At 38.5% G+C, this 26,630-nt stretch overlaps 1 protein-coding gene across 10 annotated transcripts in view; it reads right to left on the minus strand.

Moving 5' to 3' along the window:
- PDE8B (phosphodiesterase 8B) overlaps positions 1 to 26,630 on the minus strand; it is a 71,028-nt gene that overhangs the window by 21,986 nt on the left and 22,412 nt on the right. For 2 of the 10 annotated variants that reach the window (XM_041486118.1, XM_041486111.1), the window contains exons 2-10: positions 18,044 to 18,103; positions 13,189 to 13,379; positions 11,780 to 11,839; positions 9,789 to 9,846; positions 5,446 to 5,534; positions 2,712 to 2,790; positions 2,078 to 2,218; positions 655 to 743; positions 190 to 250 (exon numbers count right to left, since the gene is read on the minus strand). In XM_041486118.1, coding sequence (XP_041342052.1) covers positions 190 to 250; positions 655 to 743; positions 2,078 to 2,218; positions 2,712 to 2,790; positions 5,446 to 5,534; positions 9,789 to 9,846; positions 11,780 to 11,839; positions 13,189 to 13,379; positions 18,044 to 18,103 — 828 coding nt within the window. Of the gene's footprint in view, positions 1 to 184; positions 251 to 654; positions 744 to 2,077; positions 2,219 to 2,711; positions 2,791 to 5,445; positions 5,535 to 9,788; positions 9,847 to 11,779; positions 11,840 to 13,188; positions 13,380 to 18,043; positions 18,104 to 26,630 lie in introns of those variants that run through there. The other 8 variants (XM_041486112.1, XM_041486113.1, XM_041486114.1 and 5 more) reach the window with 8 other exon arrangements.

The following is a 26,630-nucleotide window of genomic DNA, read 5'->3' on the forward strand; positions in this document are numbered from 1 at the left end:
AAAGATGGTCCTCCTCAGGAGTCCTACAGAGACTAATGCATGCAAATGTTGAAGTTTTCTTGCTTGCTCCAACAATCAGTGAGAATCTCACTGACAGTATAGATCACATCTTCTTGGAAAAATTTATAAGCCAAAAAATATCAGTTCACTAAAAGCTATGAAAATTATCACATGAAAGAAATACAATACCTGTTTGTTGTTTTCATTGGTACAATGCAGTCTTTTGAGGGACACAAAGTGTCTTATTTTCCTAGCAAGAGAAATCATCACTTGTTACTACATCACATTGTAAAGACAGAAGTGAAGTGATACATTACTATTTTTTAAACAGAGATCTCCAAGCCCTCAGGAAAACAGATGCCAAGTGCAACACCATCAAGACAACTGGGTGAGGTTTTGAGTCATTGAGGTTTTTATTGCAGGACACCTGATCCTTCTGTTGGTCTAGGAATTCTCCTGCAAATCTGGGAGCAGAATTTGGCAATGTGTCCCTTCTAAACTGCGAAGGTGGGAACATGTACAAGCACACACACAGACATGGGGGTTGCCCAGTTGCTGAAATACATGGAGGTTCACGTCAAACTTACAGATGCAGAAAGCAGAGAGAAGGCCCTAAAACCCAGAAAGCAATTATGTTCCGGACAAGTTAGTTACCCTCCTTGACCGACCACAGGTGTTATCTTCACATGCTGCTGGATACTGTCTCCTGATTTCCTTCTTGCATAGTAAACTCCTTGCCATTCCTAAAGAAACACACAAAACAGAGACAGCATCTGAGCATACATAGCTTGCAGTCAAATGTTTATTACTGCATACCTTATGTATTAAATTATTATTTTTATTTCATAGTTGTATTTTTAAAAATTGTATGAAATTAATGTACTCTTAAGTATACCAGAGAGAGAGAGAGTGAGCAGCAACTATTCACCCAATGGAGAGCAGCATCTTTAATATAAAGACAGTATAATTATGTTCCTCCTGGGAGAAGGTATTTTTTACAAGGAACTTCAGGTATCACCTATTTAAAGAGGTGACAAATATTCTTGCTAGGTGCCACCATAAGGAGCAGTGGCTGCAACACTTCCAGAGGATATCCTTTGGCACCAGTAGAAATAAGCCCAAGCACCATTCAGCTTTGAAGCTGTCAGTTGTCATGCGATATATATGCTAAACTTCAGAAATCCTTGATCTAAAGACATCCTTCAACTAAACTCAAAGAGGAAATATCTTAAGGAGGGAACTACGTGGCCGGGTAGGATGAAGTTGGAAAATGGGTAGCAGATACCTTTGAGCAGGCAGCGCTAGCTGCTGGGCAGCCCATATAAATGAGGAGGAGCACAGCAGGAGTGGCCTGTAGGTATTGCTAATAAACCGAGGTGAACCTGCAAACAACTCCAGACAGTGACTCACAAAGCTCAGATCATTGCTCGACGTGACTCAAAGGTTCAAGAGCTCCCCAAAGGTCTTGAAGCAGAACCTGGGACAGGGAAGGGCGACAGGTATTTCTCCAACCCAGGGAAGATGGGATAAGAGACTGTTGTGTGTATTAGGGGAACATATTGCCAGGCCCATCACTGCAAGGACAGGAGTTCACAGTGCACTGCAGATATTCTAACTATAGTTATTAGGAAAACAATTGGCACCCCACTGAGTGCCAATACATTTTGGTGTTTTAGGTATGCAGTCAGAGAAGGCTCTGCTGTTTGACAGAAGTTACACATTTTGGTTGGATGATTCAGCCACCTGAGAGACTGACTGAGGGACAAACTGTTACATTCCATCTAACAAAAGCTCCATGGGCTCTAGGCAAAACAGAAACACAGAAAACATTCTGATACTGATCTTAAGCCAGCAAATCAGCAGGAGTTCAGTCAGATCCTAAAAGCAAAGCTAATGAAATCTGTAGTCACTTGTCTGTGGCATGGGCTGTTGTGCTTAGGCATCTGAGAAACAGAATTCTGGTCTTATATGTGTACTCATGAAGAACACATCTTGTGTTCTTAAACCTACAGCAATAAAAACCAAATCAGAATAGAGCTCTATAGTGATTTCACATGAGTTTGTCTTATTTGCTTACCTTTCCTTTTTTAATAAATGTGTTTATATTGTCCAAAAGATCTGCAGAGTTTTTATCACTTTTAGGTAGTTCAGTAAGCTCCTTGCCAATAAGTTCTCCCTTGCAGTACCCCATCATCCGTTCAAAGGCTGGATTAACATACTGACAAAACAAAGGTACATTAGGACAATATAAAAAAAAAAACAAACCCAAACTTATTTAAAGGCTAGTAAGTTATATATAAGTATCAAAGTATGACAAGTTATATGCTAAAGCCACAACCACACATCTTGTACAATTTAGTGCTTCTCATATAAAAATACTATGTAATGGTGAAACATTTTATTCACATAAGAAGTTGAATAGATAAGGCAATATGTAATCTATCAGAAGGCACAGAAAGAGAACTAATGCAGGTTTTACCAGAAACAACATTACTGAAAACTATAATCTCAATGAAGTTACAGAAGGAAAAGTCTTAAAAATTCAGCAGGCATCTATGTGCAGCAATCAGATATTAAGCAGTTCATTGCACAAGACTTTCTAATGGGCAACAAAACTAAAATATTGATAGAGAATAGAAACTACTGAGCCAAGATCTCTTTGGGGTCCCTCTTTTCAAATTCTATAAAATAGTTAACATTTTCCCCCCTACCTGAATGACATGATCTTCACTGGTTATTTCTACAGCTTCCTGACAATGGTCTAATGCTGTAAACACTGCATTACAAGCCCTGAAAATAGCAAATTATTAGCACATTACTTTTATTGTTAGAACATTTTTTTCACTATAAATATGTGATTAAATTGTACTTATTGATAGATGAACCACAAAGTAGCAGTTGTTTTGACTAGACCATGTCACTATCTTTATTATGACTTTTTTAGAACATCCAGCCTCAGACGTCCCTGTTGTTAATGTGCTTTTACTGCAGATTACATTGTAAAAGTGCTCAGAGGTGCTGCAGCATCTTAAGTGTGTGCTTGTGTCTACACACATGCTCTGAACAGCAGGAATGAACAATTAGCAGTAAAAATGACACATAACTATTACATCAGAAAGTTTTGTGATTATTAAAGACTGGAAGCACAAAAATCATGACAGCACATATAGACCAAGTTTTCAGTACAGCAAATAGGTTGGCACTATCAAAGAAACTGAAATCCAACACAGTTAATGGAAACAATTTGAGCAACCTCAAAGTTCTAATCAAAAAAATACCAATTTTACTTCTTCCAAGTAATAATGCAGTGACTTGATTTCCATACATCCTCATCTTTCAGGACCCAGAGGATCTTTGTCACACATTTTTTTCGGGGCTATCCTTGAACTAATGCAGGAAAACAAAAGCCTTACCTTCTTGGTACAGAATTAAAGTTGCTTAAATTATGATTTTCACAGGATGGCATTAATATTAATATAGGCTTCTAATACTAGGGGAAAATGTATATCTCAGAATCATAGGATGATTTGGGTTGGAAGAGACATGAGGATCATGTAGTTCCAAGACCCTACCATAGCCCAAAGAGTGAGTACTGGAAGAAACAACTCAGTCATACTTGCATTGATAGAAGTCAATGCCTCATCTTTGATTTGGTCTGAAGACAAACTAATTGTCTTCTACATGACTCTCATTGCAGGGAGCTAAAATGCACCATACATAAATATTCCTGTACACAGTTATTACCTAAAAGAAACCTCTTGCTTCCAGGCTGCATAGTAGGGTTTGAATTAGTACCACTGACTAGAGAATTAAGAAATACAGGATATTACTACTTCTGCTTATTGTGGAAATAACTCAAAACAAAATAGGATACACAAAGAGACATACGCAGAAACACAGACATGCAGCCACGTGGATGAAGATTTGTAGGAAAAACATAATTTGTGCAGAAGATGACAGAAGTGTTTCTGCTCATAAATAAAAGGAGCTTGGAGTAATTTTATATGTGATTTTCTAGCAATTCAAGCTGGCTCCCAAGTGTGATTTTGTGCTGTGTGAAGGAACTAATTTGTCTCAGTGATAGATGCCTGTCTGGTACATCAGCTGCTAACAAACGTAATTACACACACTTTCTGTAAGAAAACACACAGATATGTCTGCACAATTCAAGCCTTAGTATTTTCATTTGATCTGGCAAGCAAGCCAGCAAAATTGCAAGTTTAAATGGCCCATATCCCCTTTAATTAGCACACAGATGTCCAACCAAGTTTCAAACCAGAACCAGCTATGTGGAAAGCGGAGTCTGTGCTGGGAATGGAAAGCCACTTCTGACCACTGACATGACCTCATCTGCTGCTCCCTGGGGCTGGTGCTACTTTTTCATCACATTTCTCTTGTGTCTGAACACATATCCTGAGTTTAATTCTATCAACCAACTTTCTGCATTCTCTTCCCTTGCACTTTTACAAAGCTGTGTAGAAGCCATGCGGATCATCAACTAGCAGCACAGATGTGCAGTACAGCACTCTTTTCCCCACTTAATTAAACCACACAAATGAAAAAAAAAATTATACCTGAATACCATAACCAGTATCAGCTCTGATTAGTTTTCAATGGGATCTGCCTAATAAGACAGAGGTAAGAGGAAGACATTCCTGCTGAGTTTTAGAAAACAACTATTAAAATTGTGCAAACCAAAATCCAATTCTTTTCCCCTGGAATTCTACTATCATTGCAGTTTGCATGCATGAATATGCAATCACTCAAAATGGAAAGTAATTTTGGCATCAGTTTGCAAAGAAGTCTTAGCAAAAATCAACTTCTGAAACAGAGACACTGAAACCTGTAGAAAAATGATAGTATTTTCTGTAGATAGAACTGGAATTAATTTATGCCACAGAAAGAACAGCCCCTTCTCTGCATTTCTTTCCTATAGTTTCATATGGTTGCACTGCAAAAATATCTACATGCATGCAAAAGCACCTATATTAAATACAAAATTAGTCACATTAAAGAAAAAGTGCATGTGGGAATGAACACCATTTAAATTCTCACTAACGTATAAAACCATGCTCCTGGTCTGCCAAGTCTTGGCCAAGCAAGAAAATAAAAACTCAGACCTGAATCAAGATTGCATTCAGTTCAAGCCTCTGAATATGAAAGCTCAGACACACAAGATCAAGAATGACTTTATAAAGTTTTGCCATCACATAAATTTGCACCCCACACCTACAGTGACCAAGATTTCTCAGGGTACCAGTTACTAAGGCATTGAGTTTGTCCTTTACAAAAACACAGAAGGAGAAAATATAAAAAATGTAGTGTACTAGTTAACATACAGATGCAAGGCACACATATGCTTAGCTGGGAAGAAGCAGAAAGTAACATGGTACAATTATTTAGACCAAGAGGTTGATGTTTGCAGTTTCTAACACCTCTACATACCGTAATTTGAACTGAGATCGCACTTCCCCGTGTTCTATTTGAACCAGTTCATTGTAACAAGCAGTTACGCTGCTGTTCTCCATGAATTGCTGGAAGACAAATCAAGAGTGCATGAAATAGGCTGCAATAGTTTTAAACTATTATTTCTGTTTCTGCATCTAAAACTTCAACTTTTTAAAGATAGCTGGCATGAGGCCAGCAAAGGCCCACAAGGGTGGTAAAGCACCTCTGCTGTGAGACAGGCCAAGAGAGCTGGGACTTTTCAGCCTGGAAAGGAGAACGCTGTGGAGAACATATCAAGGCATATAAATATCTGAAGGGAGACTGTAAGAGCCAGCTTCTTTCCAGCTGCCCAGTGACAGGACCAGAGGCAATTGGCACAAACAGAAGCAAAGGAATTTCAGGAAGCCTGAACATCAGGCAACACTTTTTTTTACTGTTAGGGTGACCTGGGCACAGGTTCCCCAGAGAGGCTGCAGAATCTTCATCACTGGAGATGTTGAAAAGCTGTGTGGCATGGTCCTAAACTTGCCTTACTTGTGCAGGAAGGTTGGGCAAGATGACCTCTAGAGGTCCCTTCCAACCTCAACAACACTTTCTTTTCTGGTAGAAATAAGTTTTTGTTGTACCTTTTGTGTTGTGAATAATAATCTTTTCCTCAGGAATGAGTTTCTAGTTTTTAAGACAACACAAATATCTAAATAAAAAGCAAGTATAAAAATATCCTAAATCCTTTACTGGATTTTCCCGTTTGGTTTTAGCACCCACCAGAACACAGTCTCTCTAAAAAACCCCCAAACACAGTCTCACACAAAACCAGTATTGCCTTGATGTTTCTTTTTGAACATCTAGCCTTAATTCAGAATGGAAATTGAAAACCTTAGAGACATACAACATACATGCTAAAAGAAAAAAAAAAAAGAAAAATTTGGCATTTGTTTTCAAGCAAATATTGCAGCTAAAGTTCCAAAAGGGAAGTAACTTTGCTTCACAAGTAATCTCACTGAGCTGTCACTGTGAATTCAGAAGTGCACAGAAGTATATGAAGTAAGAAGCATCTGACCACAGTGAAAAAAACTTTTACTCCGGACAGGAGAGAACGTTATCTATCTGTTAGGTCTAAAAGGTCTTGTGCTTGGTCCTGCTGAAATCAGAAATTTTTTGTTGCTACGAAAGAAGTAGATTCTCTGACTTCAGTTAAAGTTTATTGATCAATCACATGCACTGACTTTAGTTATCATAGGAAATGCCCTGTGTTGACACTAGTTCTCACAGCACAGCTGCATGCACAGTCCAGAGGAGCATGCAAACCTCCAAAGAATAGCTTTCAAGAAATCTGTGCTTCTGTCCTGTATGAAAAACTGTGTTTTGGAGACCAGTGGCTTAATTCCAAGTTGTGAGCAAAATATAAAAAAAGTAACATTAAAAACAACTGTTGGCATGGGTCTGTTGCACTCCTTAATGTTGACATCTTAAAATATTTCTGTAACTTTCACCTCACAAGCCACAGAATGCATGGGAAAACAAAAGGTACAATAAAATGTTGGCAGAAGCAAAGCAAACAATGTTGTGTTTTCATATATCAAACTGCCTGCTAACAGACTTCTCTTCAGCAGTGTAGACTGAAATTTTCAGGTTTTGGGTGCTTTTTTAAATATTCAAATACATTTGAGCTAAATTTAAAACAAGAACAACTCTCAATAATATAAAATTTTATCTATGATGGCAACCTGTTTTATGAAATAGACTTACTAGAATATACTAAGGCTCTTTATAAACTGAATTTTATAGTAGTGTGTTTTACTGAAAAAATTGAAGCACTGCTGTTCACTGACAAAACTCTTGGCACAAATCTTTTGCTAAGAATCAAGAACTGCAGCTTATCAAAGTGCTAACCATGCTCTAAACTGTTGTATAGTCTTCTGCAGATGTACAGAATCACTTTATCTAAGTACATAGTGCTGATGCTGGTCATTCTCTGGCTGACTCAAAACCGAGAAATCAACTGGGACATGAAAATAGCAGGAAACATTTATTTTTCTAGTCTGTGCTTCCCATGTGACACAAGAATAAGATTTCTGAACTCACAGATATTAGAGGGCAGACAAAACACTTTCTTTTTAAAAAGTCTCATATTCATGCAGTATATTTTGATTTAAGTAACACATACTCTTAAATTATTTCTTACTTCATTACAATGGGATATCACTACTGTTCAGTGCAGAACTTAGTACAAGCCACAAGAGTTACAAGCTAGCAGCAATGCATCCTTCTTTTTGCTTAGCAATAAGCATTCATTTTAATATTAAAGACTTCTTTTACTCCAATCTAGTAAGTTTTAATAGTATCTGGTCAATGAGAATCAACATTTGTTTAGGAAAAGAAGTTCAAAATACAAGACAAGGTTGTAATTCAGTAACTGCAAACTGATTAAGATGTCCTGTTTGCTGATTTAAATCATAGCTAAAAATCAGTCAGGAAGCTAAATTGCTTATTCAAATTAGCCCACCCTAAGTACGCCACCACTATTAGATTTATGAGGCTCAAAGGAAAAAAAAAATCAGCATAATTAATGTACTGGATTAGTAACAGCATTAATGCACAAACACAAGAGCTGTTAATGATATAGAAGGAAAATCAGATGTAATAAAATAGACTTTCTTAAGAAGAAGGAAGAAAAACCAGAAATAAGTCAGCATAAAGAAAAAATTATGATTTAAACAGGTTGCAATTTTCCAAAAATAAATTTCCTTTTTGCTGCTGAGGAAGAGACTCCCTGCAAAAATCACCTATCTGAAGAGGGGTATTTTTAAATCTTTGTGTGGTAATGGATTTAGACCCTACTGATCCCCATCCAAGCAAAAAATAATTCCTATGTCCACCGCACAGCAAAAAAGAAACTCTGACATCAGATATATTTTAAAGTCTTGAAAATAATTTCAATAGGGAATTATTACATTATTCAAGCTCTCTGATAAATGTGGGACAGCAAGAGAGAGTAGTTAGTGCAGCTGTCAGGTGCAAAAAGATTTTCCTTTCCAAGGCAGAGAGAACCACTGAGCCGTGTCTCACAGCCACGGAGTCTCCTCTGACTTTACTCAGTACTACACCTACGGTTTTAATCTAGCTTACAAAACACATTGCCCTGCATTGTGTTCAAATGAAACAGTAGACCTGAGAAGCAATAAACTTCTCTTTGAAAAACATTTAAGCCAGAGAGAGAGAGAGAGAGAGAGACAGACAGACAGACAGACAGAGAAACTACACTAATAAAGCCCTGGCATTCTTGGGCTGACCTTTCTCTTAGACTCACATTTTCAATTTTCAGAGCATCTAAGTGCTTTCAGAAATGCTTTGGCCCCACAATGCTCTTGCAGTACAGGCAGGATCTTATACCTCTATTTTTGGGAGATAATCTGAAAATGGTCATTCTGGTTCATGTTCTGTTGTATAAACAAACTTGGGCTGAGTGTGAGTTGGCTCAGACACTGGACTCAGTATGAGCATAGGAGAATGAGATTTTTGCCAGAGTTAATTCCATTTCTTCCCTGATTTTCCTTACTGCAGTTAATTTTCCTAAATATGTATATTTTTAAGAAAATATATAAAGTTAATTCTAAATAATTCTCCAGATGTGCTTCTTTTGCTTAAGTACACATCCTTCCTTATGAATTACTGAATTAAAAAATGCATCTGGTTTATTTTAGAGTAACATAACACAAATATCTATCCAAAGCCACTCACACAAAGGTTGGGAGAGGATAAGCAACCTAGATTTTCAGAGCTGAGAACTCCTGCCTTTCTGCTCTCTCCTACAGAGCCCTTTGAGGAGCACTATGAACAGTTATCTTCCCTTCTGATGACAGGAGTGTCTCTAATGCTGTACTGAGAAGAATTGTTGCAAACCAACACAACTGACATTATGGGGAAAAAAAAAATCTTCATGAGCAGGACCAGATTTGTCGTCCCTTTAGAAGAGAAATCCCAGCAGCCTGAGACACATGGAGGGGTCTGGGTGACAAGTCAGCATGCTGCAAAATGTTAATCAGAGTCTCCCACCCCTGTTTCTTAGTACAGTCATAAAACCCACCCACTACCCAGCCAGACCACAAGAAGGTAATCTCAGTACAGCTGCTATTCTGAAAGCACTACCTAGATCACAGAGCTTTTTGTTTCATATGCTTCTGGAATACTCCTGAAAAGAAAACTAAATCAACTGCCACTGGTTTCTTATCAATAAATTTCTGACAGAAGAGGATGTGTAATTTTTAATTTGAGGAAGAAGTGTCTGTAATTTATGAACCTACTATGTTTTCTATATTACATAGTCAATTTATACATACCCTATCAAAGCCTGCATCAAGAAGGGGAAGAATAGAAGTCTCTTCTTGGTCAGCAGATCTACAAAACAAAATCACACAAGCACAGAATTATTCAGGTTGGAAAAGACTGTTAGATCACTGAGTCCAACTTTTAACCCAGCAGTGCTAAGCACTGAACCACTTCCCAAGTGTCATACCCACACATCTTTTAAATACCTGCAGGGATGGTGATTCCACTGTCCTGGGCAGCCTGATCCAATGGTTGCTTTCAGGGAAGAAAATTTTTCTAATGCCCAATCTAAACCTCTCTTAGTACAACCTGAGGCCATTTCCTATTGTCAGATCCCTTGATGCTTGGGAGAAAAAATGGACCCCACTTTGTATGGAGGGTATACCCTCCTTTCAGATGCTTGTAGAGAGAAACAAAGTCTCCCTGAGGCTCCTTTTCTCCAGGCTAAACATCCCCAGCTCCCTCAGTCACAGGACTTGTGCTCCAGACCCTTCACCACCTCCACTGCCGTTCTCTGGACTCACTCCAACACCCCAATGTACTTCTTGTAGTGAGGATCCCAGAGCTGGACACAGGATTCCAGGTGTGGCCTCACCAGTGCCCAGTACAGGGGACAATCCCTGCCCTGGCCCTGCTGGCCACACCATTGCTGGTCCAGGCCAGGATGCCATTGGCCTTCTTGGCCACCTGGGCACTGCTGGCTCATGTTCAGCCGCTGTCAGCAGCACCCCCAGGTCCTTTCCAGCCACTCTGCCCCAGCCTGTGGCACTGCCTGGGGTTGTTGTGACCCAAGGGCAGGACCCAGCACTGGGCCTTGCTGAACCTCACACCATTGGCCTCAGCCATGATCCAGCCTGTCCAGATCCCTCTGCAGAGCCTTCCTGCCCTCCAGCAGATCAGCACTCCCACCCAGCTTGGTGTTACCTGTAGACTGACTGCACTCGATCCCTTGTCCAGGTCACTGATACAGATATTAAGCAGGGCTAGTATCTTATTTACTATAAGGTGACACAACACTTGAGAATTAGATGGCATGAATCTAACATAGTTCTCAAAATATAATGAACTCAGTGAGAACAGTTTTCTTTAAATACATACAAAAAAATCATACTGTTACAGAAGCTGGTGCTACATCTTCTGTTGTAGGTATTTGCAGCTTCTATACAGCTTGATAGTTTCTCCTACAGCAAACCTGTCAGATTCTCCAGAGAAGTGGAGAATCTCTTTACATACACAGAAGGGGATTGCAAAAAAAGTATGAAGAAGATAAAAAAGATATTCTGTGATATTCTATGATGAATAATCTAAAAAAATATTATTTAGATAAAAGTGAAGCTAAGTTGTAAAATCTTGTTCAGCAGAAGATTTAATTGATTTTCAAATCTTGGTAGTAATAGTTCTCCTGTCACTCTATTTCCTAATATTCTAATTGATTTAGGAAATGAATAAAAATGGTAATGGATTCAGTAGTGTGTAGGAGTTCTAACAAGGGTATTTGAAGATATTTGATCAATATATATTTAAGTCAGTATGAATGCTTCCTAAAAGTATGGGTTATGAATTACTAAATAAGGGTTTAAGGACAACATTCTTGTGAATTTATCATCAACTGGATTGAAGTCTGCCCCATCACACAGTTCCATAAACAATTTGGTCTTTATTTGTTATTTATCTAGTTATTTTCTTTAGAAAGTAATACACACCTTTCTAGTTTGGATTTGTATTTTCCTTTCCTCTTAGAAAAAACACATATCTGTCTGGCTTTCTTACTATATAACCCATAATGAAGGAGACAGGGATAATACTAGTTGGCATTAAAGGAAAGATGTCGAACACTCAAATAAAACATCAAACATCACTAGCCCATTTCAGGTAAAAAATACTACATTTACTCTGTAAGATTTGCTAGTAAGATACTTTCTGTTATTAAATAACTGTTATAGATTAGGTAACTGTTCCTATAAAGTAAAATGAAAATCTTTCACAAACCAGTAATACTTACGTGCGTGGAACCACAGCAAGTATTACAGTATGCTCTGATAGCTCTGTGGCACGAATAGACCTGAGGAAACAAAAATTTCTCAGTTACACTGAATGCTTTTTCAATATTGCTCTGAGTACCTTCACTGAAAATATAAATGAAAGTCAGGACTGAAAGACACCACTGAGGCTAGACAACACAATAGTGCACTGCCAAACCTAACTATCCCCATTTAGACAAACTGTTTTCATTTTGGCACCAGATTTCTCATTTTGCTCTATCCAGGTAAGAAGGCAAAAGCTCCAAAACTTCAGTGTACAAACATCACTGTTCTGACCCACTCTTATGACCTAGCAAAGGTTTTTCCCGTGTACTCAGCTTATCTGGGGCAGACTGCCCCGAATGCGTGAGCTGAGAAAGGTCAGTACATGCAAAGCATCTTCAATGCCCTTGACTAATTTAAACAAGGATCTTTACCCCCTCTCAGATTTATCACTGTCCTTCTAGACATTGCAAAATTTTGTTTAGAGGGTGGGAAGTGCTTTCAAGGCATGAAAGTAAGAAAAGTGGGCATAGCAAATTACAAAAGACTACAATTCATTAAATACTGAATAAACAAAATTTTACCATGTTGCATATTATTGAGAAACCAAAAAAGATATGACCAGCTATCAGAAGAACACTCAGTTTGTGTTTTGCTGGCTAAAGATTTTTTCACTCATATTACACTGTTCTGAATAAAAAATCTTCATGTTTATCTGCTGGTCTTTTAGAAGAACTTAGACCAGTACAAATATTTGAGCATTAAAATGCCCCTTGTCATAAACATGGCAAATTTCAGCTCATGGCAGACTAGAAGCACAATATGGTGCAAATGGTAGGCTTCAGCTGAAACAGTGTATTTTAGCAAAGGATCCCAATACTAAGCACTTGTAGTCTTAAAGCAGGTTAGGCACAACCATGTGGACTAGAAGAGTGATGCAAACTTTTGTGAAGAACTGGCAGTGCCTGACCTTGTGGACAAACAAGCACATTCCTCTGAAGTCTGCAGCTTCAGATTTTGCTGCAGCAGTAAACCAGGAAAGAAGCAGCACCCACAGCAGGGAATAGTTTCACAATAGCTTTGGCTTATGCTCTGACAGAAACCCCATGACCTAGAGATAATTCTACTACTCAGCTTTGGCATAATGTAGTTTTCATGTTGTTATCCTCTTAGAGATGCACACAAATTTCCTGGCCTCAGTCTCCAAACTTCCATTCTACTACAGTTTTAGGTGTTCATTTTTTGTCTGTTGTTTTTATCTTACCCCCACCTACCCCCCCCCCCCCCCCCCCCCCCCCCACCCCTGTTTTTCAGTTTAAAATTAGGAGGTTTGGTTTCATACAATGTATTCCAAAGCTTAAGATAAGCATAAGGTTCTTTAGATTACCTGCAGATATCTTCTGCATCAAAATACTTGGAGTTCCTGTGATCTATAACAATTATTTCCTGGTGCTTATCCAGGAAACATTCAAGTGCTGATTCCAGAGTCCAGGCAACATTGCACCTGTATCCTGCTCTGTCACAAGCCCACCAGAAACCATTGCTTTGGTTGTCTTCTTTTGCAAAGATTAGCAAAACCTGCAGGGGATGGAAAACAGCAGCACCACATTAAATACATAAAATAGTCTTCTGCATGGAGCAAGTCTTAACAAATATTTCTGTCCTTTGGAAGATTTAAAGTCTGTTTTCATAGCGGGAAGCTTGAACCACAGGCTGTAAAACAACCAATGCAGCAGTAATCTTTCTTAATAGATACCACAATTATTAATAGATAATCAAGAGTTAACAATAGTTAACAATATAAATAGTTAATAGTTTTAAACAAGGACTGTTTAAAAGTTTATGAACAAAAAGAGCTTGCCACATGATGATTTTTTTCTAGCTGCTGTTCCAATTCAATCAGCAACCAGACAGTGTCCAAACATCATTTCCACTCTTGTCAGGCCATCCCAGCTACACACACTTTTGATTGTAAGGAACTGTCTGAAATGCAGCTGGCTTAATTACCACTTATCATCCCTGAAGACATGGGCAAAAAATTAACACATTTTATCTGTTCTTTTGTCCTTTAATCACAAAAAAATGGGTTAACCAGTATTATTTCAAAGCTGAAAAGAACAGGCAAGCAGGTATGTACAGGAGGAAAATTATTCAAATGTGAGAAATTTTTACCCAATAAATTGTACCAAGCTGTCCCTAAGTGTATAAAGTAGTTTAGACAATTTCAACTGAACACTTAAGGAACTGCTCACACAAGATCAGGTAGGAAGTGTACAGAGATGCCACTCTGAAGATCAAGGAGATGCTGTAGGAAGCCTGTTTGCAAGCTGACACACAGCTGAAAACAGCTGTATTTCTGTGCTTCTCATGTAAAAGAAAGTGGTTTTCAGAGAGAATAAATTTTTCATCCTTGTTCCATAACACACAATTTATCAGCGTCCAATTTATTAATCCAAGTCATGGAGACATTCCCCATTAGAGTTGCACATATTTACCATAGCAACTGGTAACTAACCATGATACTCTATGTGTCAGACAGAGAAAAGAGCTCATTTAGTGCAAATATGCTGTGAAAAAGAAGGCCTCAAAAAGTCAAAAGTCTATTCACAGCTATTAAAATTGCACAAAAAGTCAGCAGCCAGAGATTAGTCATGCATAAAGCAAAATCCTGGTCATTTCACAAATAAAAGTCATCCCCTGACTTTACTGAAACAACGTGTTCAAGAAAAATATGCAAAATTTTGCTCCAAATGCCTGTAGGAAAGGCCAATAACCTTTATCCCCCTTGCTTTATGCAGCTGTGGTGTCAGCACATGAATTTCAGCACCATCAGTCTAGAAGCTAGAAAAGGTGACAATAGCTTTCTTCTTATCTTTAGCTGCCTGGGTCGTTGAATTCTAAACAATAAAAAAATCAATCATTGTTACTATGACAGTCAGAGTTCCATTAAACAATGGAAGAAAATTATATGCTCACAATTTCTGCAAATATTAAGAAGGCAAAAGTTTCAATGTATTGGAAGGTTTTTGATTACAGTTATCAATAAACAGATTTGGCTTACTGACACTTAACACCCAAGGTAACTGTTGTCACCCTTTTAATCCCTAGGGTTTTTTTTCCAGCCATCAAATAGCTGGAAAGCAATGATGTGGCCAAGCTGCAGATTTTCTAATTCCTGAGTGAAGTCCCTACTCTGATACAATATTCTGTTTGGTTCCAACTGCCATTAGTTTTATTTTGTTCCTAGTTTGAAGTGTTATGGGGAAAGAAAATTTGAGGAGCATGGGGGTGGCACGTTTTTTGATATCTTTCTCCTCTCAGCACTCCCAGTTTGGAAATAAAGGATGGCAAAATGCAAAATTTATCAGCTTTAAAATAATGGAGCTTAATTAAACCATCCAATCTCTCCCTGGTAGCTGATTATCAATGCACAAATCCTTCTGAGAATATTAATTTTAAAAGTTGTTTTAAAGTATTACTACTACTATGAATCATCCAAACATAATGTAACTCGAAGTATATTTGAACAATATATTGTCAAAGTATAGGCAAAAATATAATAATCCATATAAACAACATGATCAAGGAAATGCTTAAATTCAATCTGTGTTCCACGCCAAAAAACTTCATGTAGTTATTTTTTTTGCTGCATGATTTGCCAATGTTACTGTAAAAATATAATTTTACTCAGTGTTGCCCTAGTTTAGGAATACCATGGACTTTCTCTGTGGAGGCCTTTCCAATTTTGGTGAGGTACCAATGGTGAAATTTTTACTCTCTTTCTAAGTATTTGCTTCACACAACTATTGCACATCTTGTTCCCATTTTATTATACAAATACAGAAAATGGTCAAAAATTTGCTTTAAAGAGGTTGAAATACAAGAAACATCAGTTGAGGATAAACAAGCTACCAGAAGGAAAAAGAAAATTACAGCACTTAAGAAGCTACTTAATTATTTTCAAATCATCGTATCCCAGCAGGAGACTTTCAAGGTGGAAAAGACATACTATCTCTGAATAAAGTTACAGAGATACCCCTGTTATATTGGAATGAGGGAACAGGAAATGCTGTGCATCATCGTGCTTCATTTGCAGCTCATCAGGGAAGATCACAGCGTCGCTGTGAAAGAGATGATGGCAAATAAATGTCCTAAAAGGTGAGAAAATGCAGCATTTGAATAGGAACACATTGAAACGTTTATGAGCAAACATTTCTGCAAGAGGATCCAACACCTTTTTTATGTACACTAATTGTTTATAAAAACCACATCTCCCGTGTCCCTTGGAGAAAGCACATTTTTGTGTACTTTCAGCATGGTCATTTCTGAAATCAAACCATTCCTATTTACAAGCCTTGGTGCAAAGTTGAGGCAATTGTGCAATCTGTATGTGGGATGTCTGGAGGGCTGGAGCTGGCTGGTTCGCTTTGGACTCTTCCCTTGCCTCTTAAGGCCAGGAGCACCTGGGTCACAATTCTGTACAAATGAAACCCGATTTTTACTCTGACATATATGGTCATGAAGTCCAGTGGGGATTCTATTAAATTATTTTATGGCAGGTCACAGGCACAAGTGAGGTCACTTCTCAGACAAAAAATGTGTGCCATTTTGAGGTTGGCACAGGTGTCCCATAACAGCATAAAACACAGCAGAATAAAATGAAGTTTGCTAAGAAAAGCCCCAGTGGCAATTGTTTTAACAAGTAGAACTTAACTTCTCAGACAATTGTAAACAAGATTAATCATCCACAAATAAGACATGTAAAATGTGATATTCAGTAGCTGTTTGCAATGCACAGAGAAACACATAATTGTATTGTCAAGATGGAATAAAAGATTAGCACACATTTTTTAAATGTGGGGATGTGTGCATTACTTGCCAAATTATCTGAGGTAATGTGGCTTGTTCCACAAACAAACAAGGTGGGTTTACATGAAGTGTTTTACTTAACTGCAAATAAGTTAATGTATGGCAACATCTTTAAGGAAAATTCTTCAGTTAATGATTTCACTTAATAATTTCTGCTTAAGGCAGATTCTTTTCTTACACAGATTCTCAGTTGTGAAATGTAAAGACAAAATAACACCCCCATCTGAAAAGATACCAAGAAGAATGTCAGCTTTTACAAACAACAAAAATCCAAATTTGCCTTGGGCAAATCAAATTTCTATGAAGTAATATCCTGACAAAAGCGCTGAGAGTATTTGTAGTTGTTAAATATCCTCTGAATAATCTTTCTGAAGATGAATATGATCTAAAAACTTTTTTCTGTGGAAAGTTCCACACTTCTATGTTGAAATTCTCTGCAAAACTAAAGGTTGTTCTGCTGTTGAAGTCATTACTCCATAATCTTATTACAATATAAACAAGCAATTTCATCAGATCGAGTAATCATTAAGACTGAATGTAAAGCCATAAAAATGTAAAGCTTGATGATGCTTTTCTTCCACACATAGGTTTTTCACAGAAAGGGTGACTGATGACTAAATGTGTTTGTATTTTACAGAATTAACTGACCCATAAATTAATTCAGCTGAATTATGTATCACTAAAACAATGTTAATTTCCTATAATCCAAGATTAGGATTATAGGAACATATATATGTTCCTATATATATGGAACATATATACAGGAACATATATATGTTCCTATATAGTGATGTTCCAACATCCACTATAAGCTGAAAAAAAAATAACACTTGGCATCTGATGCTGTCACAGGAACAAAATGTACAGAAAAAGAAGCATGTATGGATAAGAGTTGTTGCTCCTTAGCTGAATTTGAACCTGTCTTGTTGGAGGTGATTTCTTGGGTTGGTGGTCTGTAAAACAGAGTTCTCTGTCCTGTTACAGTTCTCTGTCCTGTTGTGCAAAACCCAGCAAAACTGAACACATACCTAAATTTCATGAAGCTCTCAGCTATGGTATATCAAAACCGAACAGTTTTTAATATCCATAGAGGCAGCTCTTTCCCTGGTTGATGCACGTGCACTCGCACTCCTACTGGTAGGACAGATGCAAGGAATGAGGGGATGTTAATGGAAATCTAGAGGTCTTATTTACTGAGTTAATTTACCTGTAGATCTTCTTAAACAATCAGATACACAAAACATACATTATCCCTCTCACAGTCCTTGCACAAGTGAAATTAAAGTATTATAGTTAACTAAAGAGTTTGAACCTTAATTTCTTCATCTATCAATACTGAATTGGCTCTCTCAGAAACTGAAGGAGCATCTTACCTGAATTGGGTATTGTGTCAGTCTCATGGGCCCAACTTGTACTTCTGCAGTTGAAGCCTGCTAAAGAAGAGAAATACAGATTTTTTTTTTTTTCTTTTCAGTCTGGTTCTTAAGAAGGTAGCATTTTACATACAAGAATTAAAGATCAAACAGAACCATGAAAGACACTAAAAAGCACACTGGCATATGAATAACAGCCTTAATTTTATTACTTTGAAGTACATCTTACATGAACATCTTTACCAAATTCCTATTTTTGTTTTACTTGTCTGTAAGTTAAAAATGGTAGGGTTTTAAATAAGGGAGCAAGAAAAACACACTTCCTTTTCCCTCTTTCCCCAACATTAATACCTAGGTTACATAGAAAGACTTGTTTTACTGGAGACTACAGAAAGCTATTTATCTTTGGCCAAAAGTTATTCATTAGAATGTAATACAGATCTTTTTTTAAAGGTCTTGTGACATATTCTAAATAATAATGTTTTAATGGGATTGATAGGGAAAGAAGTGACTCTTGAGAAAAGTGAACTTGTTTGGGTTGCAGATTGAAAGTTGCTTTCCAGAACCATAGCCTTCAGTTTTCAGGCAAAAATATCACTGCCATGTGAGCCATGACATTTTCAGAAGACATGATAGCACATCATAATTTAAACCTGCTGCAAGAAAGCCAGTACGTGTGGGCTGTGGCTGCTTTGTTTGTTATACTTCTTAGGAGCTGGACTACGTTAATACTTTTTGTGTCTTGATACATTTCAGTACACTTCTCCTGTACACTACTGATTTGTTTCACTTCAGACCATTAGCTACAGAAGGTTGTTAAGCAACAGAACAATACATGCCCTCACGCAGGTGCACATACTTAACGAGAAGAGTCTTTAAACCCTTAAAATGTTTATGCATATGGAGAATTAGCTGCAAGTTGCCAATCTCTGAAAGGGCAGATTCCTTGCTTTCATGGTCACCAGTTACCTCAGGTGCCCCAGGTGTAGATGAGTTAAAGCAATCACCCTCCAAGACATGTAATCTGACCAAAACCCTAATTTTTAGGCAGATTCCCAAGGCCATTCCCTGGCACATAGGAATGCTGGCAAATGCCTATTTCTGTGGCATTTTTCTCTGTGGTGCTCATTAGTCAGAGCCTTTTATGCAGGCAATACTTAATCCTTAAAAAATGTATTTTTCAAAGGAATGTATATAAACATTTAAAACAGATGAAGTTCCTGGTATTCTACTCTTTTCTTTAGAGAATACAATAGTGTGTTAAGCATTAACAGCCTTGCCTGCACATGAGACAGTGGCATTATGTATAGCTACAACTGACACGCTGGACTTTCATGCACCACTGCGCATCGATTCTTCTCAGTCCAACAACGTACGTCAGAAGGTGGTAATGGGCAGCACTCCAAAAGATTAAACTACAAAGCCTGCCACTGTTTTCCAAAGCAAAAACTGCCCCCAATATAAGTGTAGTTAACCTCTCCTTTTCTCACAGAAAAGCTTCTCTTCCCACTTGAGCTCCTGCTGTAGCAGAATGTAGCTTAGTGCCAGTAAGCATATCTGAACAGAAATGGAAGTCAACACCCATCATCAACCACGAGTCAAGAATAAGTTAAAGAAACAGTCCCCTGAAAGCTCACAGCTCCTATTCTCCCACAACCAAAAGAGAAAAACAGCACATCCACACTCCAATGGTACTCAATAGGAAACTCTTTAACAAATCTTTTATCATCATACACTTTGATTTTAAAAAAAAGTTTTGAATCTCATTAGACAAATCTGTAAGACTACATGACAGACTTCAGTCAGTCCCACAGTAAAAGTGTGTTTTTTGACAACACATAGCTCAAACTGTCTCAGAAGACATGGATCAAAAGCATGAAATTCTTCAACAAAAGAGGAAAACAGACGCATCCATGTATGTTTGGACACAGATATTTATTTTATTCTCCATTTATTAATGCCAGGGAAATATCAGGAACTCACATTGTAAATGAAGGCCTTCCACTTTCCACTGCTTCAGAAGATATCCAGTGTTAGTCACTCTGTATTGTCAAAAATGGAATAACTGTGTCCAAGACACATATCAATGCAGGGAAGTCTATCAAGTCCTTTACAGAGATTACTTTATAGATTAGCCACTTTTCTTATCCTGTTTATTTTAAAACAACAGCAACAAAATAATCCACTCACTCAGACTCTGACTCAGAGTTTTTCTCCCGGCTGTTTCTGTGTCAGCCTCATGAATGAATAGAAAACACTTGAATAGAAGGACAAAAAAATCAGGGTCTTTCTCTTCCTCCCTTCCTTCCAGATTCAGGGTGCTCTTGCCTTTCCTAACAGCAGAAAACTAGGTGAAAATTAGAAAATCTGAGACTCCTGATGTAGGTGAACGTGTCCCTATCCTGCTCATTGCAGACTTGACGGGGTCAGAGCCACAGAGGGATGCAGAAGAGGTGCTGTTCTACCTGAAAGATTGCTATGTATACTCTTTGAGTTCCTAAAATGCTCAACTTCATTACTTATACAATGCAGGGAAACAAATGGGACAAATTAAGGTTGGTAATGAACTGAATATGGGAAGGATAAATAAACCTCATTAGATATAGCAAAAACTATGTCTGACATCCTCCTTTCTGGTCTTTAAGTTCTGAGTCTTGTTTCACAACCTGAATCAGACTCGTGGCTTTATATGCCCAAACTGCTGTGGATATAAGTGACTGACTCACTTTTCTCTGTCGATCTCAGCTAAAGGAGGCAGCAAAAATAATGACATGTGTGCCTGGCCTTCACAAATGTCCTACAGATCTCTCACTCGCCTGAAGGAACTAATTCCATATCTTCTGAACTCCCAGAAGACCATGTGGACATTGCGTATTAGTGATACCATGACCATACCTCTGTTCATTTCCTCACTTAAGTGAATATCACATTGCTGATGATTTCCAATTTAAATAAAGCTCTCATTATTTGACTGACTGCCAGGAAGGACTGCTAATAGATCTGCAACCTAAATCAATTAGTGTAGTATCTCATAACAGACTTTTCTGGTAAAACATGCAGAGACAAGCCTGATTCCAAAGAGGCCAGTGAGAAAACCCCTAATTTCAGTGAGCAGAGGAAGAGACACTGTATTGAAAGCAAAGAAATAACCACCTAGAAATAATAATAGCATAAAACCAGTGGGAAAAAAAGTTTGTTTTAACATGTTTAACTGCCCAATATTGTTTTCAGTATCATTGTAATCTCCTAAGCAATCTCCCCAGAAATCAGCTACAAAACAAATAATTAGACAAAGTCAATAGCACTTTCTTAGCTCTTATGCTTTTTTGCAAACCAGTGATCACCAATTACCTTACTATCATAGCAGTGCCATTAAGCAAAATGCATTACTACTTCATTGAATTTTCACCTTTCTAAATCACCAGTACAAAAGTCTTTACCCCAGTATGGCTGCAGACTTACAGTCCATGCAGTTTATGAATCATCAATAATTACCAACACACCACTGTAATTAGTATAGACTAATTAGTACAGAAAAATCTTCTTGTTTAATTCTGTGCTGCTTCAGAGTAACAATGGCAGCCAGATCCAACCAAACAGGGATGCAAAGGTGTTGGTGAATTCAGCCTCCTGGAAAGACTCAGGAGGGATGTGCCAGTTGAGAAGCAACAAGCAGACAGTCAAGGTCCCTCTGGACACCCTTTTGCCCTGAAGGCTCCCCACCCTCTTCCCTTTCCCTTTCCCTTTCACTAGTGCATCCCTTAACTCAACTTTGCAATGTTTTCAGACATCTGTCCCTTTGGTTTTGCAAGCCAGTAACAGCAATCTCTTTTTGACCCAGCTTTCACCTCAGCCCTGTGCTCTCCTGGCCACATCTTTGCCAGGGTTCTTTTGCACTTCCCTCCAGCTCAGCTTCCTCTATCCACACTGCTGGTGAAGATTGACACTTCAGCCTGTTCTTTGGCTAGTACAATTTTCATGTTTGACTGTACCACTATTTTCAACCTCAAGTCCTTTGGTTTTTTGGTTGTTTTTGGTTTTTTTGGTTTTTTTTGTTTTTTTTTTCTTGGCCCAACTGCAGTCCACAACCATGTATGACTTCAACCCTGGCCTTAGCCTTGCATGAATTTCCTTACAGGACACAGGGCCAAGAGCTGTTGTCCAACACTCTTGGCCTGGAGCTGGTGTCCTGCACTTCTGCCTGCTACAGACAAGAGTGCCCATCTCCCCTTCTGCTGTTCAGCAAAGCTACACTCCTCTGTTCTTCCCCTTTTTTTTTTTCTTTGTCTTGTCTTGTATTCCTGAATAGAACTATATCACAATCTTTCTCCTCTTTTAGTTTTTTTCACTTCTGATCCATCCAATTCCACAGGCATTTTTGTATAGTTTAACACTAGGCCACTCTTTCTCTGTTTGGAGTTTCTCCCTCTTTGTCAGCTTCTACAGTTACAGAGAATATCACTTGACCTGTTTAGCAATTTGTGTTTATAAAGAAGGGGCAGATTTATGGCAGAAAACTGGAGAGCTCTCTTCACCTCTGAGTCAAAAAGCCCCTAAATGATAATTTGGCAAAGGCTGGGAGACTAAAGATGAATCACTCTTAGAAAACATACTCATACTGCTGGAGCTTGGTCCCGAGCTAGATGGTTTTTGTGGTCTGACGTCCCCAGCTTTTTCAGGCACCATCTTTCCCTGCCTCACTCATTTGTCTGACTGACTCTTTATCCTCTCCACCCACCAGAACAGCTACTGCCCCCGTAAGTACAGCAACTCTCTTTCAGGAAAGACGGCTCTCTGCCACCTTGTTGTCAAATTCTGTTGGGTTTTTTAGTTGTTGTTTTTACTTTTTCCCCCCCGTCAGATTCTCCCTGCTGTGGTTTCCAGTTGACTTTTACATCTGCTTGCTGAGCTGCTCGTCCCCTTCATTTTCCTCACCCCCACTAGAGGGCTGCCGACTGCTCACTCTGCTCCACGAGCTCTCCCCTCTTGCCAGACGACTGCCACTTTTTCACAGAGTCCAGAGGAGCATTAGATAGTTGGATAGATCAGCTCTGAAGTTAATGCAAGGTCATGCTATTTTATTTTCTGAAAATGATCAAACACATATACTACTTAGAAGAAATAAAGTTTTATCACTGCTGGTTCAGCCACTGCAGTCTCTGCAAGCACTCCTAAGAGAAGTCTGACCCATGAGATACGTAGGTAAAAAATACACACATGCATTTGGAAGTGGGGCCTGTTAACAGTATTTGTGACTACACGCACTGAGGCATACAGCATAAAAATACTACATCCACAGGCAACACACGGACCCCAAATCCACAAGACCTGTAGGTTTGGCAGGGTCTGCTTGTAGATCAAGGGTAGAGCTCGCAAACCTGCACCTGGTTCTTTTGCCTCTCAAAAGCAATTGGGCTGAGGCCATATCAATACCCCCAGTTAAAGCTATGTCACTGCATACAAGAGAATTAGATATTTACAAGGGAGCAGAACAAAGTGAAGAGGAAGAAGAGCCCTTCCTTCCATGACTATCACCTCTGGGTGATGAAATTCAGCTCCTGTTGCATGCTCTCATGACCATGGCCTTTGAGCTCCTTTTCTGCAGTGACCTGTGTCTGAAAAGGAGCATTAAGCCCTAACTTTCTTTCCCACCTCCTTCTTCCCTACCAACCTTGTCTTCTCCTGGTGGGAGAGCACTCATTTAGCAGTGAAGTATTTGAAACCAAGCATGGCTAGGCATAGAATGTCACATATCAGATCCACCAGCCCACTGCAGTCCCTGCATGTCTCCTGTGCTCTGAATACCAGCCTGACTGGGTTCCTGAGCGGACCTGCCATAGAGATGCCTCTGTCTGCAAACTCTACGTGTTCTTCAGTGTGAGCCATATGCCAAGACACATATCTTAGTAGAGGTAAGATGGTCACCAGTTCTGGAGATAAGCAGAAGCCCTCATAAAAACTTCAAATAAAAGATCAAATGCCAAAAATTTAATTTCTGTGAATTACAGAGTTGATAACATAATGAATATCTAAGTTGGTTGGGGTTTTTTATGTTTCATTCTCAGAGTCCACTTCCCCTTTGCACGAACTCCTTTTGTGGAAAGCTGAGAAGTTTGTCTCAGAATCAGCTTCAGGAACAGATGTTAAGATTTCTTTCTTCCTTCATTCTCATTCCTCTCTATATGGTTTCCTGGCTTGTGTTTCAAATAAGAAATTAGAAAAAATAAGTAGTCAAAACCAGAGATCTGTTTCTTCTCTATTTCTCACTCCTTTTTTTGTGCCCAAGGTATAAATCATCCATTTTTAAGCAACTAGAGTCCATAGTGCTCATATAATCTTGCTGTTTCAATTTACAATCAGTGGTAAGGGAAGAAAAGCAAACCAGGGGGATGCAGGTAAACCTCTGAAAGACATGGGGAAGAGAGAGGGAAAAAAAAGGCAGTTAGCACCAACAGGTCACAAGTTGTGGATCACCCTAAGGAAAACAAAAATTGAGAAATTAATATCAGTGTCCAGTTGATAGAGATTTTAGATGACTTGAACAAACAAGCTGACACTTGCTCACTTGCTATTGAGAAATAATCCTATGACACTTGCTATTGTAAAAGAATCCTATGAGGTTTAAGATAATAAATGCGTATCTGATATAAAATGATAACTGAAGAAAGAATATTATTTATGGCTTTTTGCATTCTGTTCACAGTTTGGTAGCAGCTTCCTTGTGAACACATTATCATAACAGGACAATAGAACAAACAAGCAGAAAAGACACTAGTTCAGCCATTATGGTACTACATTTGGCATACAAACTACCATTGTTGAGCAGTCCTCAATTCTGCTCACAGCAGCAGCTACTCTGAGACCTTTCAAGGGTGCAAAAGACTCAGAAACTCTCTATCCATAGAGGGTAGTCCACATCCCATTTATTCCTATAATTTGCAGATTAGAGCTTTCAACAGCATCTGGAAGCAGTCCTACAGTTTGTACCCACAATTTCCTCACCATGCAGATTTTTCTTACATGGATTCAAGGATCATGATCTACTATTAGGATCATGACCAAAATTCTGCCTCTTGGTATCAACATAGAATAAATCTGGTATTCGAGATACAGTTGGTTGAACACATTTGAGTAGGATGATCCTTAGAAAAACCCAAAAAATCTCTAGGGAGATTTCTAAACACATTCCCAGTTATAAAAAACCTGTGAGGAACAATCAAAAAAATTGGTCAAACCAACCAATCTTGGTCTAACATCCTGTCTTCAGAAGTGGCCAAAAGTAGATGGAAAACTGGAAAATGCAAAAGCAGGACAAGCACAGAGTGACACTGTCCCTTATAGCCCCTAACCTTGTTGTTTATAGCTTGTCTTAGCTTATGCTTTTCTGCTCAAAAAGCAACAGGACATGTAAATTAAGATCATCCCTTTCTTCACTGACCATGTAGAGTATCTCAAAACTCACAGCACTGGGAAATTTCCTCCCCTTCCCCCAGATATTGGGTTAAGAATATCTTATATGAATATGAATAAGAAGAAGGGTTTGGCTAATGGCTCGAGATGTTCACTGAAACTCCAATGAATAAAGAATCACAAAACTTTTGGTGTGAGGGGACCCCTGAAAGCCATCTGGTCCCTTCAAGTGGTGCTGTTGCAATGCTTGATCAGGTCAGCCATGGCTTTGCCTATCCCTTGTCACACTGGCTGCTGCTCAGCAATCACATTCCAGCCTGTACTGACAAGACAGGAAGTAAAATCCATTTTCTGGACATGTGCTTTAGTTTCCAAACTACTATGTTACATTTTTGGAAGATAAAACAACTACAGAATGCATCAAACTTATTTTGAATACTTTTGACTTTATCAACAGAAGTTTCTCTGCAAGTATATTTATTTTGTTAGCACACGAATTTCACTTCACTGAATATGCTTGGCAGGTAAGTTATGTTAATGCCCTTGCAGTGTGAAGAGGTGACGGGAAAACAAACTTTAACAAACATCTGTCAAAGAGAACAGAATATGTCCAGACTTATGGACCTTGGCATGGTGAGACTTCTGTCTGTAAATCCATCTGTCATTACTGTCCGTTCTCAACTTTGCAGAAGCATGAGTCACACACATTACTGGGGAATCCGATCTGTTGTGTCTGATGCCCCATGCGTGGAGACGCGAGCTTGATTCTATGTTCTTAGAAGGCTGGTTTATTATATTATGATATATATTATATTAAAATGATACCTTAAAACTATACTAAAAGAACAGAGAGAAAAGGATTCATCAGAAAGCTAGAAAGAACAAGAATAGAACGCCTAACAAAATCTCCTGACTCCCAGAGAGTCCGATGCAGCTGCATCTGTGATTGGCCATTAATTAGAAACAACCAACAGGCACCAATCACAGATGCACCTGTTGCATTCCACAGCAGCAGATAGTTATTGTTTACATTTCTCTTCTGAGGTCTTCAGCTCCTCAGGAGGGAAAAATCTTAGCAAAAGATTTTTCATAAAATATCATGGTGACACCGATCAAATTTCTTTACCTTAGGGAAAAACACAACAACTGAGACTGAGCTGTTTCAAAAATACAGGCA

This window comes from Pyrgilauda ruficollis, unplaced genomic scaffold, assembly GCF_017590135.1.
Source record: "Pyrgilauda ruficollis isolate IOZ18807 unplaced genomic scaffold, ASM1759013v1 scaffold74, whole genome shotgun sequence".
In the NCBI taxonomy this organism is placed as follows: domain Eukaryota; kingdom Metazoa; phylum Chordata; class Aves; order Passeriformes; family Passeridae; genus Pyrgilauda; species Pyrgilauda ruficollis.